The 21,382-nt window shown below is 42.2% G+C and overlaps 1 protein-coding gene across 1 annotated transcript in view; it reads left to right on the top strand.

Annotated features, from left to right (window-relative positions):
* The window catches only part of ZNF704 (zinc finger protein 704), a 94,256-nt gene that overhangs the window by 48,246 nt on the left and 24,628 nt on the right, over positions 1 to 21,382 (top strand). Inside the window, exons 3-5 of the mRNA XM_085221334.1 lie at positions 12,439 to 12,542; positions 16,856 to 17,088; positions 19,929 to 20,029. Coding sequence (XP_085077460.1) covers positions 12,439 to 12,542; positions 16,856 to 17,088; positions 19,929 to 20,029 — 438 coding nt within the window. The remainder of the gene's footprint in view (positions 1 to 12,438; positions 12,543 to 16,855; positions 17,089 to 19,928; positions 20,030 to 21,382) is intronic.

Genomic DNA, 21,382 nt, shown 5'->3' with positions numbered 1-21,382 from the left:
GACCTGTTGTGTATGTGATGGAGAACAAGCCCACTGCACGAGGAGCTCTGTACTGGCACACCACTTCTTCCACGCCACCAGAGTCAGGCAGCTGAAGGAGAAGGGGCTTCTTGAGTGGGAATCAAGACAGATGCTGTTCTCAGGAAGAGTTCCCCTACATCCACCTCTTCTTTAACGGAAAGTTTTCTAAGGGCTCTGCACTTCAGTTAAGGCAAGGAGAAGAAGGGGGCTTCTCTTCCCTTGTGAGGGAAAAGAAGCAAGGTTCTCAGAGTATGAGAAGACGTTGTGGAGAGAGGGACAAAACACAGCTTAGTTGTATTGAAAAGCCAATGGGTGAGGGTAGAAAGCAGGCTGTGGTCAGGCTGTGCTGGTAGTCCTGCTGGGGACTTACAGCTGCATTGGAGTTTTTAATTCTGTACCGAGAACTTTTCTGAAAATTAAAAAAAAAAAAAAAAATCAAATTATGGAAATTCCAAAGATAGATTATTCCTTATATAATACTAAATTGCTGAAGCACACTTATGCTCTGCAGAGATATTGTGTAGCTGCGGAGCTGCAGGTCACACAAAAAGCAGATAACACAGCTACAGGATAGTGATGTAATCTGTCTCTGGAAATGATCAGGTTTGTGTCTTATTAAAACTTGCTGTCAGGTGAACATCATTTCCAGATAGTTATCCATGGAGAAGTGACTCATTCTCCATTAGGGTCATATCTCTTTGCCCTAAATAGCTCCCAGGACAGGCAGGAGGAGGAGGAGGTTGAGTTTTTGCAAGTGCTGCAGGGAGCGTGAGGCCGAAGTAGAGGATAACCTCGACTGAGAGCTTCTCACTCCTCTTCATCTATTTTATGACAAGATTTATTAATGGTTTTACTTATTTTAATCTTTTAGAATTTTTGTTAAATTGCAGCAGAATTTTTGGTGGGTGTATGAGTCAGGTGTTATAGGGGAAGTCCAACATCCAGATAAAAGGGGACCTTTGGAAGACTGGAGCAGAGCATCACAAATCAGAAGGACAGATGTCAGGAGAAGCTGAAGAGGAGATGATGTTTGAAATTATGGAAATTACGGAGCGTCTGCCTAGCAGCATGCAAAGCAGTATATTGCACATTCACAGATCCTTTCTGTTTTCCAAGCCTACATTTCAAGTGGATATGAAGTTTAATCTTAACTGTTAACATTTCTCCTCTCAGTCTTCTCTGTGTTCTGGAGAAGGAGGTAGCATTCACCATGTTGTGGATGAGAAGACTTACTTAAGTACTTCTAGGGAAAAGTTTAAATGTCAATGCCTATATGGTTTTAAATACTCCCATTCTTTATCATGGGGCTTTGTAGGCTCAGCCACTTGTAGGTTTGTGAAGATGAAGAAGTAATGCCAATGCTAACATTATGATAATAAAAAAAAAGAGATGAAAAATGATGAAAAATGTCTAACAGAGGCAAAGAACACATTCCTCTATATGGGTACAGGAAGACAAACAAATTATGTAATGGAATGTTTGGAATTTAAAAGTAGAAATAAGGATTAATAGTATCAACTGTAACTTGGACATTTCAAAGCTCCATATTAAATATGACATCGGTAAATGATGGCAACATGTGGCTGTAATTTTATGTAGAACACAGCTTCTGTAGAACCGTACAGAGGGATATATGAAGATGGTGTTAACATCATGTGTTAGCATCACAGTTAAATCTCTGTTATGATTTCCTTAGGTGAAGGTTATGTTGTTCATTTACCTCTCAGTATCAGGAGTAACTTTATGAACTTGTGAGACTGGATAGCATGAACATAATATCAGACCCACAGCAAATGGCTGGCAATTTTACATCATGGTTATTGTTACTTTTGCTATTTGTTACAGCAGTAATTTCTTAGACAAAAACAAACAAGCAAAAAACAACAACAAAAAACACAGCTTACTCTGCTATGTAATTTAAAAAGCTACAAGAACAAATTTGATATTGCTCACTTTGTAAAACAGTGTTATGACTTCATATATATGTTAACAAGGGAAACCTAGCAAAAAGAACTGGAGAACAAGGCAGACCTGGTACTAGGCAAGGGCTGGATGTTGTATTCTTAATTTGTTTTTAATATCTGTAGGTCACAGTTCAGTTAATTTCTCATAATTGGAAAAAAAAAAAGAATGAATTTAGGATGAGAATGCTAAAGGTGAATGTAGAGTTAAACCAAATTTGTTCTTCGGATAATATATATTATGTCAGTTCCATTGTTTTAAATGGAAGACATTCAAATAATTAAAAAATAAAGCACAGTGAAGGTTCAGTGTTAAAAGGACCCTGGAGAATCATTTTGATCAGGAGTACTTATAAATCTTGCTGATATTTCTCTTCAGTTTTGTGTGTTCATGATTGTTTATCAGGTAAAAAAATTAATTGTAGTTCCACATCCATTTTTGTTTTCATAACATCTCTACACTTCTTAAAGTTGTCTCTTCCTTCAAAATACACTTATTGGTTGTGGTCATCTTTTCTTGTAATGCATCTTTTCTTATAAACCTGCTTCACTGTACAACCTCTGATTTTTGATCATTTGATACAATGGTGTTGTGGTAGTCTCAGTTACAGGGGTAGATGCCAGCATCAGGTCCAATTTGCTCTTTTTGACATGTGTCCATAGGATGTTTTGAAAGCACAACCCTGAGTGTAGCTTTGTGATTTTTGACTGTGAGGGACATTTAACAAATAGCCCTAACAAGAACATCATTTCTAAAGGTAAGACGGAGGAAGGACAGATGTGGGGAAAATGCAGATGGAAAAAAAGAAGGGAAAAAATTAAAAAAGAAAAGAGAATCAGGCAGTGTGTAACAGAAACAGAATCACAGAACAGTTGGGGTTGGCAGGGACCCAGGACCACATCTAGGCTGCTTTTGAAGATCTTCAAGGCAGAGACTCCACACTAGGTAATTTGAACCAGTGCTCCATCACCCTCACAGTAAAGCAATGCTTCCTCATGTTCGTATGAGGCCTCCTTTGTTCCAGGTTGTACCCACTGGCTCTTGTCCTGGCATAAGGTACCACTGGAAAGAGTCTGGCTCCACCCTCTTTGTGCCCTCCCTTCAAGAATTTATACACACAGATGAAAACTCCCCTGAGCTTCCTCTTGTCCACAATGAACAGTTCTAGATTATAGCCAGCCTTTAATGAGTCAAAAAATAAGCCAACTTCAACAGATTGGAAAGGCAGTTGTAAACCAAGAAGAACAAGACATGTGTCTCCCATCTTCTTGAATGCTTGTCAGATTTCAATTGTTCTGTAATGTCTGTTTTCATATCCACAATTTAAAAAATATCTTTAGTTGTTATCAGTGCAGTGAAGAAAATATATTTTATATTATGGGATGAGAAGGCTGATCTCAAGTCCACTGATCTCTTCTCAGCTGTGGTGAGAAGATGACCACGTGTGAGTTTGTACTATAGAACAAAGTAAGTTGTTAAGTGAGATCTTTGAAAGGGTCAACCTACTGCTTTAAAGAGGAAAAATTGGCTAAATATGTGTCAGCTTCTAAAAGAAGAGATGTTTGCGTGCTGTTTGTTTCCTGAGAGACCAAAAACCACATGCCCTTGTTGAGACACATTGTGTTGGCCAGATTTGAAGATGTGATGTTAATACTTCATCAATTCACAATGTGAAGTTTGATTTGAAAGTGCATTTTAACCAAACAGTTGGAACCTCTCATCTGTAAATATGGGGCTTAATGGAGAAGTACATGTGACCTGGAATGAGATTATACACTGGGAAGAAATTATGGAGTGTGGAGTACCTGCAGCATGATTTTATTCACTGCAGAATGTATTTTTAATATGGGGAGGTTATTTTTTTTTTTTTTAATATCTATTTCAGTCTGTAATCTAGCATTCTAAATCATAAGGACCTAATTCTTCTTTAGCTTTTGTGCACATCATTAACTAGACAGAAAATTAGCTTCCTTCTCTCCTGACATATCATTGTATGGAATCAGTGATCTTGGTAGTAGAGCTTATCCTGATCTGTGGCTTGATGAACATTGGCACGAAGGAAAACTGAAGTTACTGTGTACGCTCACCTCAAAAAGAGAATGTGTGGGAGGAAATAAAGCAACAATGAGCAAAAGTTGGACTTGGAGCTTCTGCTCTCATTTTCTGGTTATGGGAAAACATAAATCAGAAAAGTAACCAAACCAAACCTGATAAAAGGTAATATTCATCTACTGAGTAATGTGACTAGATTGCAAGGCTCCTTGACATGGGATATGAATGAAGCCCAGGCAGGTGGGCAGCTTGCAGAGGAGGAAGATAATGCAGAAAAGAAGCATCCAGATCTATAGCTGATTGCAAATGCATTGGAAGATACAGAGTATTTTGTTTGTGGTTTTTTAATCTGTTAACAGATTGTAAAGAAAGTTGTAATTCCTGGAACGGTGTTTATCACGATAAGATCTCTCTGGCAGCTTCCTCTGAATCAGTCAGTGCTGGCTGCAGAGTACTGAACCAAATGGCCCCAGATATAAATGTAGGTTTATGTATGCCTGGTATTTGCAGCTTGTACCTTCCTGGCCTTCCTGAAAAATATGTGGAAGAGCTCTTATCTCAGTAATGGACTGTTCTGGATAAAGAAGCTTTTTGCTTTTAATTTTTATGGAAACGTTCCTGCCAGCCTCTCAAAAGGAAGAAAAAAAAGTTCAATATTACTTACTAATTCCAACTTCTTTTGCTATAAGTAACTGATGAACGAAATGGCAGTGGAGTTATAGTGCTTGTTACAAATGACTGATTTATCACTGTGAGTCCAACCGCAGACAGGGAAGTACTCCTGTCCTGGTAGAAGGTATGGGTAAGACCATACCAGGAATACTTGGAACAGCTCTGTTCATGGAGAATGCACTCATATCAGCAGGGAGCAAAATTGGTCCAAGGACATATCAGTGAAAGGAAGGCAGAAATGGAGAGGACAAGATGAGCTAGTTTTATGCTTGTCTTGTTCTATAACAGGTTGCTAATGGATTGAGAAGGACAAAACTCAACCAGTTCTGAGGTGTGTCTCTGGATTGCTTCAGGAGCAAGGATGGTCCTGGAAGCTTTATAGTGCTGTGGTTTGTTCTGTTTACTTTCAGATGAAAAAAAGAAAAAGAAAAAAGAATCACGTGGATAATAAAAATGACTAAATACGTAAATATTAACAGTAAAGAGTAACTAACCCTGACCCCATGAAACTGATTGGATTTGATGAGCAAAGTGCTCACCATCCTTTGTATTAGTCACTGGTGAGCAGAAATGAGGATAAGTGGACTGGAGACTTGCAGGCTTTGTAAAGTCTTTTGTAAACATATTTTATTTTAGAAAAGATGTATGTTGATGCGTGAAGGCAGTTAAATAATACTTTCAGGTTGACTAAGAGCAACTTCTTTTAGATAAATTGTGCTAAACAAGTAGCTGGTGTGTTTGCTCTGTATAGATGTGCTGGGGCTGTATATTGGCATTGATAGCACAAAACATTTTGGGAATATTACAATTAAATTCATTTTAAATGAGAATCATACTGCTGACTACTGATAGGGGGTAAAGAAAGATGAACAAGATGTTTCTAGTGTGGTATTTTGTATTTGCCTTTGGGAAAGGCAAAATTCCCATAGCAAGAGCCTCAGGGGTGCTGTAGCCAGTGGTCCAGCAGCTCTTCCCACAGAGTGCATCATTACTCAGAAGTGCAAAATTTACTGTCCAGTAAGCAGTACTATTGAAATGATCCCATTTATGAAAGTGGATATGCCTTTGAACAAGCTTGAACAGCAGCAATAAGCAAAGGCAGAGAAGGGGTGAACATGAATAGATTGGATAATATCTGGAATAACTGGTCTGTTGCTTCAGGGCGCTATTAAGGAGTGATGTGTAGAGGCTGATTTACTTACTGCACCAGCAAAAGTGGCCTTTTAACGTAGGGGTGATGGAACAGAAAATCTTCCCAGAAAATCTTCAAGGATTGTGGGTGACTGGAAGGGAAAACAGTTCTCTGCAGGATTCTATTATTCCTTTCTGAATTTAATTTTTGCTTTGCATTCATCGCCTAAGAAGTGATTGCTGTTTATTTGATTACTCTGTTTTGAAGTGGCCAATTTCTGCATCATATTCCTACTTCAGCTTCTGTTGTTGCCCTCAGGGCTCTTCGGCAAGATGAGTTTTTCTGTTAAATCAGGGTTGCTTGAAAAGTAAAAATTATCATTGGATCAACATTTTCAATATATAAAATTGTGCCAACTACAGTTTATCTTCCGTTGTTAAATTTGGCTTTCTTAATACTCTACATAAATAGAATTAAATTGTTAAAATTGTCAACCTTACCAACAGTCAGTAATTACAAGGAAACTCAAGGGAAATACTCAAAAGGAATGAAGACAACAAAGCTGGATGTGGAGTTGAAATGTGTCTACACCAGTGTACGCAGCTTGGGAAACAAACAGGAGGAGCTGGAAGCCACTGTGCTACTAGAAAGCCATGCCATTATTGCCATAACTGTAACCTGGTGGGATGATTCCCATTACTAGGGTATGGTTTTTGATGGCTACAAGCTGTTCAGAATGGACAGGAAAGGAAGGAGCAGGAGGGGAGGAAGCTTTGCCCTCTACAGCGGGAAAAAGTAGAATGTGAAGAGCTGTTGAAAGGATGGCCATGAGCAAGTCAAAAACCTATGGGTAAGAATTAGAGACAGAGGCAACAAGGGGAACTGCTGACCTGTCAGCCCCACTTCTGTGCTGGGATCGTGGAACAGATCCTCCTGGAAGCTGTGCTAAGGCACATGGAAGAGAAGGAGGTGACACGAGAGAGCCAGCGTGGCTTCACCAAGGGCAAGTCACGCCTGACCAACCTTGTTGCTATTTATGATGGCATAACTGTGTCAGTGGAAAACGGGAGAGCCACTGATGCCATCTGTCTGGACTTCAGTAAGGCCTTTCACATGGTCTCCCACATTGTCTTTCTCTCTAGGTTGGAAAGATGTGGATTTGTTGGTTGGACTGTTTGATGGATTCTTTGTTGAGTGATGTCCTTCACGGGTCAGTACTGAGACCGATGCTCTTTAATATGTTCATCAGTGATATCAACAGGGGGATTGAGTGTACCCTCGGCAAGTTTGTAGGTGACACCAAGTTATGTGGTACCGTCAACATGCTCAAGGGATGGAATGCCATTCAGAGAGACCTAGACGGATGCAAGCAGTGGGTCCAGGTGAACCTCTTTAGTGAAGTTTAGTGATACCAAGTGCAAGATCTTGCATCTTGGTCATGGCAACTCCCGCTACCGATACAAGCTGGGGAATAAAAGGATTGAGCGCAGCCCTGACGTGGGGCTACTGGTGGGTGGGAAACTGGACATGAGCCAGCAATTTGGCCTCACAGGCCAGAAAGCCAACTGTATCCTGGGCTGCATCAAAAGAAGTGTGGCCAACAGGGCAAGGGAGGTGATCCTACCCCTCTACTTTGCTCTGGTGGGGCTTCACCTGGAGTACTGCATCCAGGTGTGGAGTCCTCAGTACAGGAGAGATGTGGACCTGTTGGAATGCAACCAGAGGATGGCCACAAAAATGATCGAAAGGATGGAACACATCCTCTATGAGGACAAACTGAGAGAGCTGGGGCTATTCAACCTGGAGAGAAGGCTCTGGGGAGACCTGAGAGCTGCCTTTCAGTATCTAAAGGGGGGATATAAGAAAAAAGGGGAGACAGACTCTTTGCCAGAGTCTGTTGTGATAGGACAAGGGAAAATAGTTTCAAACTAAAGGAGAGGAGGTTCAGATTGGATATTAGGGAAAACTTTTCTACAGTGAGGTTGGTGAGGCACTGGAACAGGTTGCCCTGTGGTGTGAGAGGTGGTGGATGCCCCGTCCCTGGCGGCATTCAAGGTCAGGCTGAATGGAGCTCTGAGCAACGTGATTGACCTGTAGGTGTCTCCGTTCATTGCAGGAGAACTGGACCAGATGACCTTTAAAGACCTCTTCCAACTCAAACAACTTCTATGATTCTACAATTCTGTAATTACAACAGTGTTCCACTGCCTACTCCAGCACACTGATGCCCCCCACATGGTGCAGATCAGAGGAGGAGACCTAGAGTTCAATCCTGTTCCCATCTGAACACATTGCAAACTTCAGCTAACTTTAAGAACTCACAGGAGGCTCTTAGGAGGCAGTGATAAAAAGGACTTGTATTAGAGATATTTTCCCCCTGCTACAGGGAGGAGTATATCAGCCGCTCGTGGAATTGAGTGCTCATGGTTGCATGGTTATCTGCATCTCTGAAATGGTTGTTGAAATTGATAGCTTGTTTTCTGTTAAGTTTTAGCACTGTTAAGGATAGCTAGAAAGGATAGCTAGAAAAATATCTGAGTTTGGAGTCTTTTTTTTTTTATTTTTTTTTATTTTTGCAGAGCCAGGGGGAAAGTGATTGCATTGTCTGGTGTGAGGAAACATGAAAGACTTCAGGAAACACTCTGTTACCAATTGCTTTCCCTGCAGTTCTCCTGTTAAACAGATTTTCTGTTCCAAAATGCTGAAAATCACTTTGCGAAAAATGCCTCCCATATGGTACAACTGATTTGCAGGCACTTTATTGTCTTTAAACCATTATGGTCCAGATAGAAAATCAGTATCTGCTCTACTGATAACTCAATAAAATCTGCTCAGCCCCTAACAGACCAGCCTGGCTTCCAAGGATGCTTTGAATAATTGAATCTCAAGGTCTATCAGATCGGCCTGAGGGAGGAGAGCTTTGAGGTGGCCTTTGATGCCTTTTTCTTTTTTCCTTGAGAATTTCAAGTATATTTTTCAGAAGAAAATTTCCTGTATTTGTGTAATAAAGACTTGGATCATAATTAGTTTCTAGCAGCTGTTAGCATCCTAAAGAATTGCTTGTGTATAAGCAGAACAGCAGAGAAAGACACAGAAATAGGAAATAGTCTGCAAATATTGCACAGTTAGTGTGAAGAAGGTTAATTGTATGTGTGGCCAATATGACCTTAAGCAGAAGTCCCTAGCTTCTAATTAGTGTGTCATATTACTGTGTTTGTGCTTCAGATAACAAACAGCAGTTCTCTTTTCAGATGTGTAAATAGTAACTCTCCCTTATATTTTAAGAAGTATCACTGTAGTACTGTAGTTATTTAATACAATCTTTGAAAATATTTCGGTTTTGCTTCATTTTGAGAAGTCACAACTTCTACCACTGAGTGCTCAGGACCTCTGACTGTTTCTGTGAATCATTCTTTGGATAATAATCTCCCTTTTTTATAAAGCAGGTTAATTTTTAATTTTCATAATCAACAAAATCATCAGAAACGCAGCTAGCAAAAGCAGTTTCTTTATTTATCTGTACTGTCAGAAGTTTGAGTTGTTCAAAAGTAGCCAAGTATTATTGTAAATACAAGCTATTGCATGGATTAATAATAATTTCAGCACAGTGTGGTAGATCTCTAGCTGTTTCAGATACATGAAGCTGCAGCCACGTGCGTTGTTTCTTTTGCTGCTTCCTTCTTAGCATATTGCCTTTGTCATTAATGATGAAGAAACTTAATTTTTTTTGATTGTACTTGAACGTAATGTAGGGTTTTCCCTTCTTTCAGAACTTCTGCTGTTACTAGTTCACTGACTACAACAATTTGTTATATGATGAATTGCATTTTTGCACTGCAAAAGGTTTTTTAACAACTTGTTTATTTGTCAGTATTGATACAGCGCTCGGTGTGACCACCTCGATGTCATGTGCTTATAATCAGGTGGTGGAAGTAATAATTAAAGGTGGGTCTGTGTATGAACATTTAGAAGAGCAACTATGGGAGGGAGAGAGCAGTTCCAATAGACTGAACTATTTTTCTGGTTGTGATTTAGATTTCATTGTACCTAATAGTTGTTTAAGCAATGCCAGAGATTATAACTTCAGTCTGCAGAAATTCACATTAGCTATAGTGGAATAAATGGCTTGTGAACAATTGGTTTGTAATGGAGCAGTTCTCCTTCCAGCTGAGAACAAATACTGTTGAACAGCTGTGTGCAGGTTCAGCTTTCCAGCACAGAAAGCTGGAAAAGAGTGGGGCAGTCTCAAGATTTCAACTCAGCGTGATGCAGACTGAATGCAGATGGCTTAAGTGGTTCCTGTCTTCAGTTCTATGCATTGCCTGTGTCTTGAAGGCTGCTGCTATTCCTCCAGCAGTGCTGGCTGAATGACGCATGAAATGTGTGTTTACATTTATTAGCCAAACTGTAGAAGTGTGTTTGGGAGCAGATTCACATCAGGCACCACTTGTAGCTGCTGCAGTTCTTGTGGCTGGGAAGTAAGAGTGCATCATTGCTGGGCTGCTGAGTGCGTCTGAAGAGCAGGAAGTAGGTGAAAATGGCTGGAATTCATAGTGGGTTGTAGGTGGTGAGGTTGTTTTTACATGGGCTTTCCATATTGAAATGTTGTTACATTCATGAGATGAGAGAAAAGCATTCCTGTAACTGTAAGGCCATTCAGAAATGGAGGGAGGTCTCGTGGATATTCCTGGCCTTTGCTTACATGTGAAAATGTTCATCTTGTGCACTTGGTTACAATTTGGGGCATCACTGACACCAGGCTGGAGCAAAGGGTGGATTTTGAGAGCGACAGTGTGAGTCACCGAGAGAAGAAAAATGCATCAACACAGAAGAACCAGAAAAAGTTAAATGTATAGAATATGTGGAGTAACTTTGTGTTTGGGATTAGCTCTGGGTCTGTAGACTCCAAAATACTGACACCAGCATGGCAAACACTTGCAACAAGTGCTGTTGCATGATTTTGCAATTCTGCAGAGGCCCGGAGAGGAGCTCGTTAATCCTGTTGCCACAGGATTAACTCAGAGCAGTCTTGTTGGAAATCAGTGTCACTAGGGGCTGGCTTTCCCAGCATGTCAAGAACCTGTGGTAGTTTCTTCCTCATCTATTGCAGAAGTGCAAATATTGCTGGTTCAGCCACAGCAGGATAAATGCAGGGGGCAGTCAGTGAGGTGCTGCTTCAGAGCAGCTAAGTGCTTCTCACAGAGAGGATTTCATACTGGAACATTAGGTAATAGAAAGGTTACCTGTCAGGACTGGGCTCCAGAGTGTGCAGTATCTCCATGTCATCTCTGAAGAAAAGTCTGTTGGGTGCAGAGGAATTCAGCATTCCAAGTGACAGTGCAGGCAAGAGGAACTGAAGGGTGATGGGTTCAGGTGCTGGTTGGTCACAGAAGGCATCTAAAACCTTTTCTCATATTTGATGGCTGCTGTGGTCTTTGCAAAAACATTGGCTGAATGAAAGTGGGGATTTCTGTGGCTGTAACAAGAATGGAGCAGGATCAATCATCAGCATCCAGTTCCAGACACTGATGTGTCACAAAAGACAGTCATGAAGAGCCATGTTCTCTAGCATGGGAGGGTTCATCCACAGGGCTCCATGCATCATCCAGAAAGCAGCTGGGCACTGTTCTGTGGAGCAGGTTGAGATTTACTCACTGGAATATCAGAGGTTTGGACCATAGCATAATTTCCTGCAAACGAGCTTTTTGCTTGATTTGAGATTGCTGCACGCAGATTAGTGGATAAAGTCAGCATCTGAAGTGTCAGACAGCTCTGTGTGCCATCCCAGTGTACCCCAGCTGGGAACAACTGGAAACAATGGATGGGGTCCCTGAAAGGGGACTGCAGCCCACGTCCTGCACCTCTGGGTGACCAAGCTGCCTGGGTTCCCCTGTCCTAAGGCAGTGGGAAGCCAAAGTCCTCTGAACCTGCTGGTTTGGCAGTTTCGTTTGGAGTGTTGACATGGAGTGTCTGCATCAGTTTTCTGCCGATGTAATAAGCTGAATTATTTCAGGTGCTGGCCAGGCGAGGACCACACTTGGCAGCATCACTTCTGCAGTCACTGTTAGCTCATGGCTGGTGGGGTTTGAATAGATGCTGTAAAACCAAAGGCCAGTGCAGATGGAGAGGGCATGGGTTGTGTGTGTGGGTTTGAAATAATTAATAGTCTGATTAGGAAAAATTTAGGATTAGAGAGAGTATTGGAGGGTTAAAAGCATTAGGATGGAGCAACAAAGAAAAAACATCATCCTTCCATTCTGGTTCCTGCAGAGAGCAGTGCATGCTTTTAGCATGTGAATAGCTGCAGTTCTGAGAAAAGGGAGCAGAGTCAAACTAATGGAGGATCACAGTAATCCTGACAACTTTTTCTAAAGACGTATTCTCTTTTCCACTGCTTTTTCCATTAACAGTGAGCTGGTTTGCATAAAGTAGCTGCTTAATGTGTTCAGGTTGATGGAGGAGGAAATCTTGCAATATCTTGCTTGCTTTGGTCGCTGTGCTTTGCTGTCCTAGGGTTTAGTTTGCTGTTCAATGGCCAGAACGCTAACAATTGAAATAGTTGCTGATGTGCCTCCTGCCTCCCCTTTGCTGTCTTCTAGAAAATCTCCGGAAGAATTGGACATGGATAAAGTGACAGCAGCCATGGTACTGACCAGTTTATCCACCAGCCCTTTGGTTCGCAGCCCTCCCATCCGGCCCAACGGTAAGCCTTGTTGTGCTGAAAAACCCACACCTGGGAATGGAGGACAGCTGGTGCAGGGGGACAGGGAGCCGAAAGGAGAAGAGCGGCTCTGCTTGCCGGCACAACGGTCTGCTAGCAGCATTAGGAGCTGGTTGGCAGGAGTTGCAGCGCAGTGGAAGAGAAGGCACGAGAGGCTGGAAGGTAGTAATGCTGGGATAGCACCCAAGAGGCCATGGGTACGGGATGGGCAGAAAGAAGAAGGAAGTGTTTCTTTCCCAGTGAGCTGCTCCATGGGGTGGGAGGTGCCCTGTGACCCAGGAGGAGAGGAGGGGAACCGGCGCCACGGAGCCTTCTGTCCTCACTGAGGCCCTGCCTTTGTCAGCAGTGTGTTTGCAGTTGCTCATACCAGTAGTTGCTCCTGCCCATACGGCACTGAGATGGGCTGTTCCTCAGCTCTGTGATGAGCTGAAGAGTCTGTGGGCTGCAGCCCTTGGCTGACAGCTGTGTGGCACCGGTCTGCAACGGCAGGGCTCTGCCTAAGGCTGGGGTCTGCAGTTCCTGCCCCATTTATCTGTGCTCTCTGCAGCTCTGGGGCCTGCTGTCAGACCCATAACCCTTTACAAGGCTACTTAATTCATGGTGTGACACGAGACACCCAGATAAAAGCACACAAGAAGTACGTGATCATAATAGAAAGGCTAAGGAATTGTGATTAATCTATGGAAGCTTGGCTGGAGTTACAAGAGGTGGTTAAAACTGATATATTTTAAGGACTAATCTTAAATGAGGACCCCTGATTAGGATGTATCAGCATTGTATGACGCTGGCTTTTCTTATTCACTTGCAGCTTTTAAAATAGATGCTGATTGTACTCCTGCAGTAAATGAGTGCTAAGAGGAATACTTACAGATTGCAGTTAATAGGAATGTACTCTTTGCAGGTCTCACAGTTACCGGGGATGACCCTCTGAATGGCATTACACATAGCAGACTTTGTAAGGACAGGTAGTGACAGGACAAGGGGAAATGTCTTCAACTGGAAGAGGGGAGGTTTAGACTAGATATTCAGAGGGCATTCTTTACTGTGAGTGTGGTGAGATGCTGGAGCAGGTTGCCTAGTGATGTTGTGGGTGCCCCCAGCCTGGAAGCATTCAAGGCCAGGCTGATGGGGCTGTAAGCAACCTGGTCTGGAGGGAGGTGTCCCTGCCTATAGCAGGGGGTTGGAACTAGGTGATCTTAAGGGTCTCTTCCAACTCCAACCATTCCATGATTTTAAGATTCTGTGATTAAGTGTAATCTTTGAGGAATGCCCCAGTTTTAAAGGATTTTATATGAGCATTATGGGTTGTTTTTTTTTTTCCCCCATTTCTTTGCAGAAAATGTAAGCTTTGTCTATTTGGCTCAGTAGCTGGAAGTGTAGCTGTGAGAAGCCATGGTTGCCATCTGTCTGTGTGGCATGCACCTTCCAGGTGTTTAAAACCAGCATTGTTTATTGTTAGCACTGCTGTGATGAGCCCTGAGAAGGCTCTGGTGGTGGCAGCCCTGTGGGGTCAGAGCAGCTGGGGCGCACTGGGGTCCCGTTAGCAACCCTGTCATGGTCTGGTGCCTGCTTGTGGGGCAGGGCGGTGTCGGTCACCTCCGGCAGGCCGAGAAGGTGGCAGCTCCCAAAGTGCACGTTAGTTGGCATGGCTTGGTTGGGAAGATCTCCCAAAGAAGCCTCTTTGAATTGCTAAGAACTAAATGGTAGCTGGTAGATGCATTTGATACTTCTTGATGCAGGCAGAGTGTTCTTTGATATTCCTTCACATAGACTGTTTGCGTCTTGCCTAAAATCTGGGAAGACAAGCCTGAAAAAGCGATACAGATATTTTCAGTAGTCAGACAAGATTTTGAAGCTATTGTTGAGCACAGTCTCCCTGAATATCTTAATATTTCCCAAGTGGAAGCTTACTAAAGATTTCAATAAAAATGCAAAGATTGGATAATTTAAAACTCACTTGGTATGGCAAGGCTGGGCTCTACTCTTAGCAGTATGAGGTACAAACTTAGTAATGTACAATTACAATTCCTTGTACATCTTTTCCCCTCATAGAAGAGGCAGTAAGCAGCAATGTAATTACAGGAACATTTCTTTTAAAATAAATTCTTTAGAATTTTGCCTGGAAGTAAAACAAAATAATGATATTGGCATTAATGTGAAAGTCCAATCTTTGCTGGAATTACTGGGGGTGATTGCCCACATAAATTGGATCAGAGTTTGGCCCTTGTTTCTCTGCAGCTGAGTAATGCTTGGTCTGGTTCTCTTTCACGCAACTCCAGCAATGTGAAAAGAGCACCAAAGTAAGAGTAAGTTGCATTTATTTATATATTGATCTCCTTTACATTGGCAGATTTGTTAGTATTAATGAGAATCAGTGTTTGTTTTCTTTTTTCCTGTTGTCAGCCTCATTCACATTTTAAGACGTTCTCTTGATGTAAATCTCTTTCTCAGTAAGGTGAGGAGGAGCTAGAAACCCTGAGAATACAAAGTACCACTGTAAATGTGTCAGAAAGTAGTAGTTGAAAGAGTGCTGTTTCCTTTGTTTATTTGAATAAATGGAAATTTTAAACTATGCAAAGTTCACAAGTTGATACCAGATGTATTTCTTGGCTTTGGCCAGCAGCTCAAGTACAGATCCTTACAAGAAGCAAAGCCTACCTCGATTACAGTCATGTGAAAACTCAGAAGTCTGTAGCTGTGAGTCAAAACATTGCATTTTCATATGATAACTTATTAGCTACAAGAAATGTATATGTCCTTTTGCAAACAGGATTTATTTTTTCAGGAAAAGTGGGGTTTGTGCTCAGTGGCCTCTGTCAGTAAGTGCAGAGATTTGGCTACTGACTGTGCAAGGAGGTATTCTTACATGTGAGCTTACGTGATGAAGCACCAAATTCAGCTTTATGAGCAGCTGATGTTAATGATTAAAGGTTTCATCCAAAACCAACTGAACCAGGCAATAACAAAGTCATTTGTTTAAGTGAGATTGGGGTAAGGCTTTGGTGGCAGTTGGCAGACGTTATTTTTTCTTGCTGATGTCATTAGTTAAATTTAACTGTAAGAAATTGGAAAGGAATGAAGGAGTGACTTCTGCAGAACTCTTAAATGCAGGCAGAGACTTGAAAAGACTCACTCTTGCACTTAGAATGAATAATGTTTCTTCAACAGCTAAAATTTTACATCGTTGCCAGCTCTGAAGTTGGGTGTTGCACAATGCTCAGACGCCTGTGGTGCCACTGAGTAAACTCCTGGTGTCTGGGGAAAGCTCACCAAACCATCCATGCACACGTGCCCAAGCCCTCTTTGTCCCTGACACCTTCCTATGGTGTCTGGCATTGCACTGCTAGATGTGCTCAGTCCACACATTCGCTGGTGACCCCAGCGTTTCTCTCCTGCCAGAGGCCCTTTAGGGGCTGAGAGGAGTGACGTGCCTGCATTTAGCTCCTGAGGACCTCAGCACGTGAAATACAGCTCAAATCATGCCTCAGACTGCAAAGGCAGTGCTTTACTCCCACCTGCCAAGTCATGCAGTGGGCTTGGACCTGTGGGCTGCGGGTCTCTTTCAACCTAGTGCCAGGGTAGCTGCTGCAGTGAGGGAGGGGTTCCTGCAGTGGGTAGGTGGAAAAGCAATCCAGGGCCACAAAAGCCACGTCTGAAACCCCACACCTGTATTAAAAAAGGCATATCCTTCTGAGGATGCGTGCCACCTCCATTACATTGGAGTCAAAATAGATGGAGGTGTGCAAACTGGCAGATTATAAGAAGGCAGTGAGAGTGCAATGATGGTCTCCTGTGGTGTTTCAGTACTTGGATGATGATTCTGTTTTCACAGATGCAGTTGGTGTCCTGGGGCTCACAACGTGTGTCCTCCTCCTGGGGTCTCTCTCCTCTTTGTGGTGCAGTGGTTTGGAGCTTGCCCTCACGTCCCACTGCAGTCGTGTGTTCGTGGTTAAAGTTGGGAATGTATTTGAATGTTTTTCCTTGATTGTGCATGCAGTATCTGAGTGCTTATTGCCGTTTATGCTCTAAAGCAGGTTATTTGCCCAGAATTTGTTTTTTAAAAAAAAATACTTATTTTTTCTAAACTACAAAATCAAGTGTGGAATATGGCTGTTGACAAATGTAATCTGCGTGCTGTGGGATAGATGTAATTGTCCTCCCTGCATCCAACGCTTTCACTTTTCTTTATTTCTTTATGCAGTTAATTGCCAACATTGTATTTAAGCATTAGATAAAAGAACCCCTTAGCCCTAAGGTGATACTGTTGTAATGACAGCTTTTGTTGTTCTTGACAGAATCCCTAAACGGATCTTGGAAAGAAGGAGGATTTGTGCCTTCTAGTACCAGCAGCAGTGGATACTGGAGCTGGAATGCTCCCAGTGACCAGTCCAACCCATCCACCCCATCTCCACCTCTGTCAGCTGACAGCTTTAAAGCTTTTCGAACACCTTCCCAGCCAGATGATGGTATTGATGAAGCTGAAACAAGCAACCTTCTCTTTGATGAACCCATCCCTAGGAAAAGAAAGGTTAGCCTCCTGTTAAATTCAATGCCCATAGGCAAATACGGTGTCAGTAGACTTACTGTGCTGTGAGAAAGGAACACGTCACCTAGAGAGAGCTCTGTTTGCATGCATTCCCTCCTTGGCATTCAGTTAACATAGGTACTGAGCCTAGTCACTGTGCCTAGCTCAGCCTAGTCACCTACTGCACGTGCCATCAGCACCACATATTTGCTGGCAGATGGTGAGGTTCTGCTGATCCTCCTGCTCAGAAAACAGTGAGTGCCTCTGTCCAATCAAGGGATTCTTCCCCACTTTGGCAGATTCTTTGCGTGAAGGATACAACAGGTAGCCTTTACGTGTCATCAGAAAGGCTGCACGTGGCCTTGATACTGCTTGTTCCATGAAAGTGCTGTTTGTCTGACAGTGCGTCAAATACCTTAATACTGTGATGCTTTCACTGCACAAACATATGGGGTGAAAAAAGGAGAGAGAGATCAAACCTAATGGCTTTTGATACAGCGTTAGCAGTGGCCAAATTCATCCTTGGTAGGAGTCTGCAAAAGCATACTAAATAAAATACTGTGTAAAAAAGAGGGAAAAAAAAGTCCAAAACTAAAACCAAAAAGGCACTTTTATGCTAGCAAGCAGGCTGCTCTCCGAGAGAAAACGAAAACAAAGAGATGGCACTGGTCCAGGTTCTCTTCCCTCCCAACACAACAGGACAGGTTTTACATAGCAAGATGAGAAAGGACTTTATGTAAGGAGAAGAAAAAGAGAGAATTTATTCTTCCATAGTGACACTGATTCTGACTCAGTGTGGGGCAGTTAATTGCTTCACCACCAACAGGAAGAAGTTCTAATGATTGTTTAACCTGTTCAGATTTATCTTGTTGCTCCAGAAGTTGCTTATTTGCTGACCAACGCTGTTCTGCCCTTGTCTGTGGGACAGGGGTAGTTAAATGTTTTTGCTTTCTTCTGAAAGGGAAAGAAAATATTTTGGAGGACACATTTATTAAAATAAATCAGTAGTTAGAGCTGGTTGTTAAACTAAAGCAGACAGTTTTGGATTGTGTGAGACAGGAGGAGTAGGAATGCAGAAGTGCGCTGCTTTGCCTTTTACTTTTCAATTGAAGTGATGCTTATTATCATCACTGCTATTGTTCGGCCATGATTAGACAGATGGTTTTACAGCTGCCATCTTTATTGTTATGTAAGTTGCCTGTGAGTATTTCTATTTATGTACTCACCACAGATACATTCCACTGCCTCTTCCTGTTCTCATGGACTTTGCTCTGTATGGCAAATGTTTAACTTTGATAAATAATAACATTACCTGCCAAACTTTGTTACAGTTTAACTGCATTTCCTGCACTTTTTTTTTTATTCTGGCCCCAGCATGGTACTTTATCTGAGTACATCTTCACGCGTTTAGAAACTGAAATGAAAGTGTTCGGGTTAATTCTTATTTAGGGCTTCAAAATCAAAAGGAATAAGTGTGGAAATAGTGATTGGTAACCTTACTTTGACTCATTAAAGTTTCTTCCATTGCGTGTTTCAAAATATCACAATAGCAACCACATTCCATTAAGAATCATGAAATCATAGAATGGCTTAGGTTGGAAGGGACCATCCAGTCCCAATCCTGTGCCATGGGCAGGGCTGCCACCCACCAACTCAGGCTGCCCAGGGTCCCATCCAACTTGACCTCACACAGCTCCAGCAATGGAGCATCCACAGCTCTGGGCAGCTGTGCCAGTGCCTCACCACCTTCTGAGTAAAGAATTTCCTCCTAACATCTAACCTGAATTTTCCTTCTTTTTATTTAAAGCCTTTACTTGCTTAATAGTTCCCATTAAGTAGTAGTTCCCATAATTCCCCGCCACAACTTCTATCCATTATTTTCTTAAATAAAAGTTAAAAATCTGGTGAAGCAGTTTGACTAGTCAGAAATGGAAGCACGGTTTATGTTCTGTATTTCTGCTCTGCTATATTTCACTTGGTTATACTAAAATTTGCATATTCCCAGCATGGACAGTAAAGCTAAAAATGCAGTAGATAGATTGTTTTTACCATCTAATCAGAGAGAGGTATTGAACCACTCTGTGTTCATAAAGATGCACCTGATGTTGGGGATGCCATAGGGGAGCTCCTATGAGGTACATGGTAAGTGTAGTCTTCATGTTGTCACTGTGGCTGGTGGCGATTTGTTGTTTCTTAAGCTGATTACTGCAGTCAGCTTTTGCTTTGACAGGCCATCAGCTGAGATTTTTTTGAAGTCCTATTCTGTTATCTTTATAGCAAATGCTGAAATTTATCATGTACTCAAGTGCATTTCCAGATGATCCAAAGTGAATCAATCACGAGGCTGATTTCTGTTCAAGACACAAAGGAAGCATGTGCTCGTCTCTAAGGATATGCTTGTTTTTTTAATTGAATGTTATCTGGACATAATTATTTAATCCTACATATAACTTTTTAAATAATGCATTCTGTAATATTGGAGAAAATGATTTTGGGGAAGCCCAAATTATTTAGGCATTAACATTTTAAATTAGAAATGTATAAAATGGGTTCATTTGAGGGACTTGAAACTGGAATGTGCAAATTAACAACAAGTCGTGCCAGAGAGCAGGGAGAGGTAAAGCTTGGGCACAGGCTGCTCCTTTCTCTGCACTTTGTAGAGTCCAGTGGGATTGTGCTGTTAGCTGAGACAATGGCAGTATTAGAAATTGAGAGTTAGAGGCTGTAGGCGTTCAGTGATTGATTCAGCATACAGATAAGACTGTTTTATAAGTCCATGTTTGTTTTGGGTTGTTTTTTCCTTCTTCTGTCCTCCTTGTGACTAAGAATACATCTTGTTTCAGAACTCAATGAAGGTGATGTTCAAATGCCTGTGGAAAAACTGTGGGAAGGTACTGAGCACAGCTGCAGGGATTCAGAAACACATACGGACCATCCACCTTGGGTAAGAGACCGCTGCCTCCAGAAATCAAAGGGATTTGCTGTGCTTTGCCTGGGAGATGACTGAATTATCCCCATCTTTCCTAAGATCCAAAGGTTTCTGGAGTAGTTGAGGAGCAGTCTGTAGAGGTGAATAGGAACTTCTTCCAAAAGCAAGGCACTTTCTTTTCCAAGCTTTAGTGAACTTTGCTAGAAGGTCACAAGCAGCTGTAGATCACACTGTGCTTCCCCAACAGTAGCACGGCTCAGAAACATTTGATGGAGAATTGCTTCCACTTCATGCCTGCTCTCTGCTTGTCATGTCCAGTCTGCAGCTGGGTGAAAGATGGCAGGTTTCATGGTGCTGCATGAGTACTTTCCAGTTTTGTTTCACATTGAATTGCGTTCTGAGTCAAAGCAATTAAGAAAACTGAAAATGAAACCAAGCTGCTAATTCCATGTGTGTTTATTTGGACTAGAAGCAAAAGCTAATGCAGCTTGTATGACATGAGGTTTTTTGAGAGCTTTAGTTTTCAACTAGAATCTTCTGTGCAACTCACTGAGTGACCAAGCTGTTTAATATATTAATTACAGGGAGACCCAGTGCTACCTCACAGTGTTAGTGAGCAGGCAGTATGGGAGACAGTCTGGACATCAGGGCAATGGAAGGGGAAAAGGTGTCCAGGTGTCAGCTTACATGCATATGTAATTGAATCTTTTTTCTTATTTCCCTTCTTTGTGGTCCTCACCTGAGGGTTGTGTGGATATATCTGTTGTGTAAGTCTGTGTTACCCAGTGCTTATAAATTAAAAGTGACTGCGAGTTGTAGACTGGCATGGAGTTCTGGGGGGGGTTGTGCAACAGTGGTAGTAATTGGTGTTGGGTCTGAAGACTGAAGCTGTCAGAAAAAATCTCTTTCAAAATGCAGTTATATTCTTTTTTCTTCGTCCTGTGTACTGCTGGGACATCTTCTGCATGGCATGGGGCAGGGAGAAGTAACAGCAGAGCTTCCTATATGGAAGATTCAGGAGAAAAAAAATCCTGTATGAGCTGTGAGGTTGAATTTTAACAACATGAGTATTGGGAATGTGCTAAAATAGTGGTTTGTTTGGGATTTCCTGATAATGTGTAGACTGTCAGGAGTAATTGCTTGTGACTGGGCTGCTTTATGCCCAGCATTTGTTGTCTAGCACACAGAAGGTGGGGACAGGGGGTGCAGGGGCATGCAAGCCTCTTGCATCTCCTCCTTCGGTAAGTCTGCAACTGAAGGCTAGGACCAGACAGTCCAGCACGGGCAAGCCAGCCCTTAAATGTCCTTTCTGTGCCCATGTTGGAGTGAGTTGCATGGTGAGACTGTTATCGAGCAGCTTATTCTGTT

Source organism: Meleagris gallopavo, chromosome 3 (genome assembly GCF_905368555.1).
Source record: "Meleagris gallopavo chromosome 3, MGAL_WU_HG_1.1, whole genome shotgun sequence".
NCBI classification, from domain to species: domain Eukaryota; kingdom Metazoa; phylum Chordata; class Aves; order Galliformes; family Phasianidae; genus Meleagris; species Meleagris gallopavo.
The sequence above is the reverse complement of the archived record's forward strand: the minus strand, read 5'-3'. Positions and strand labels throughout refer to the sequence as shown.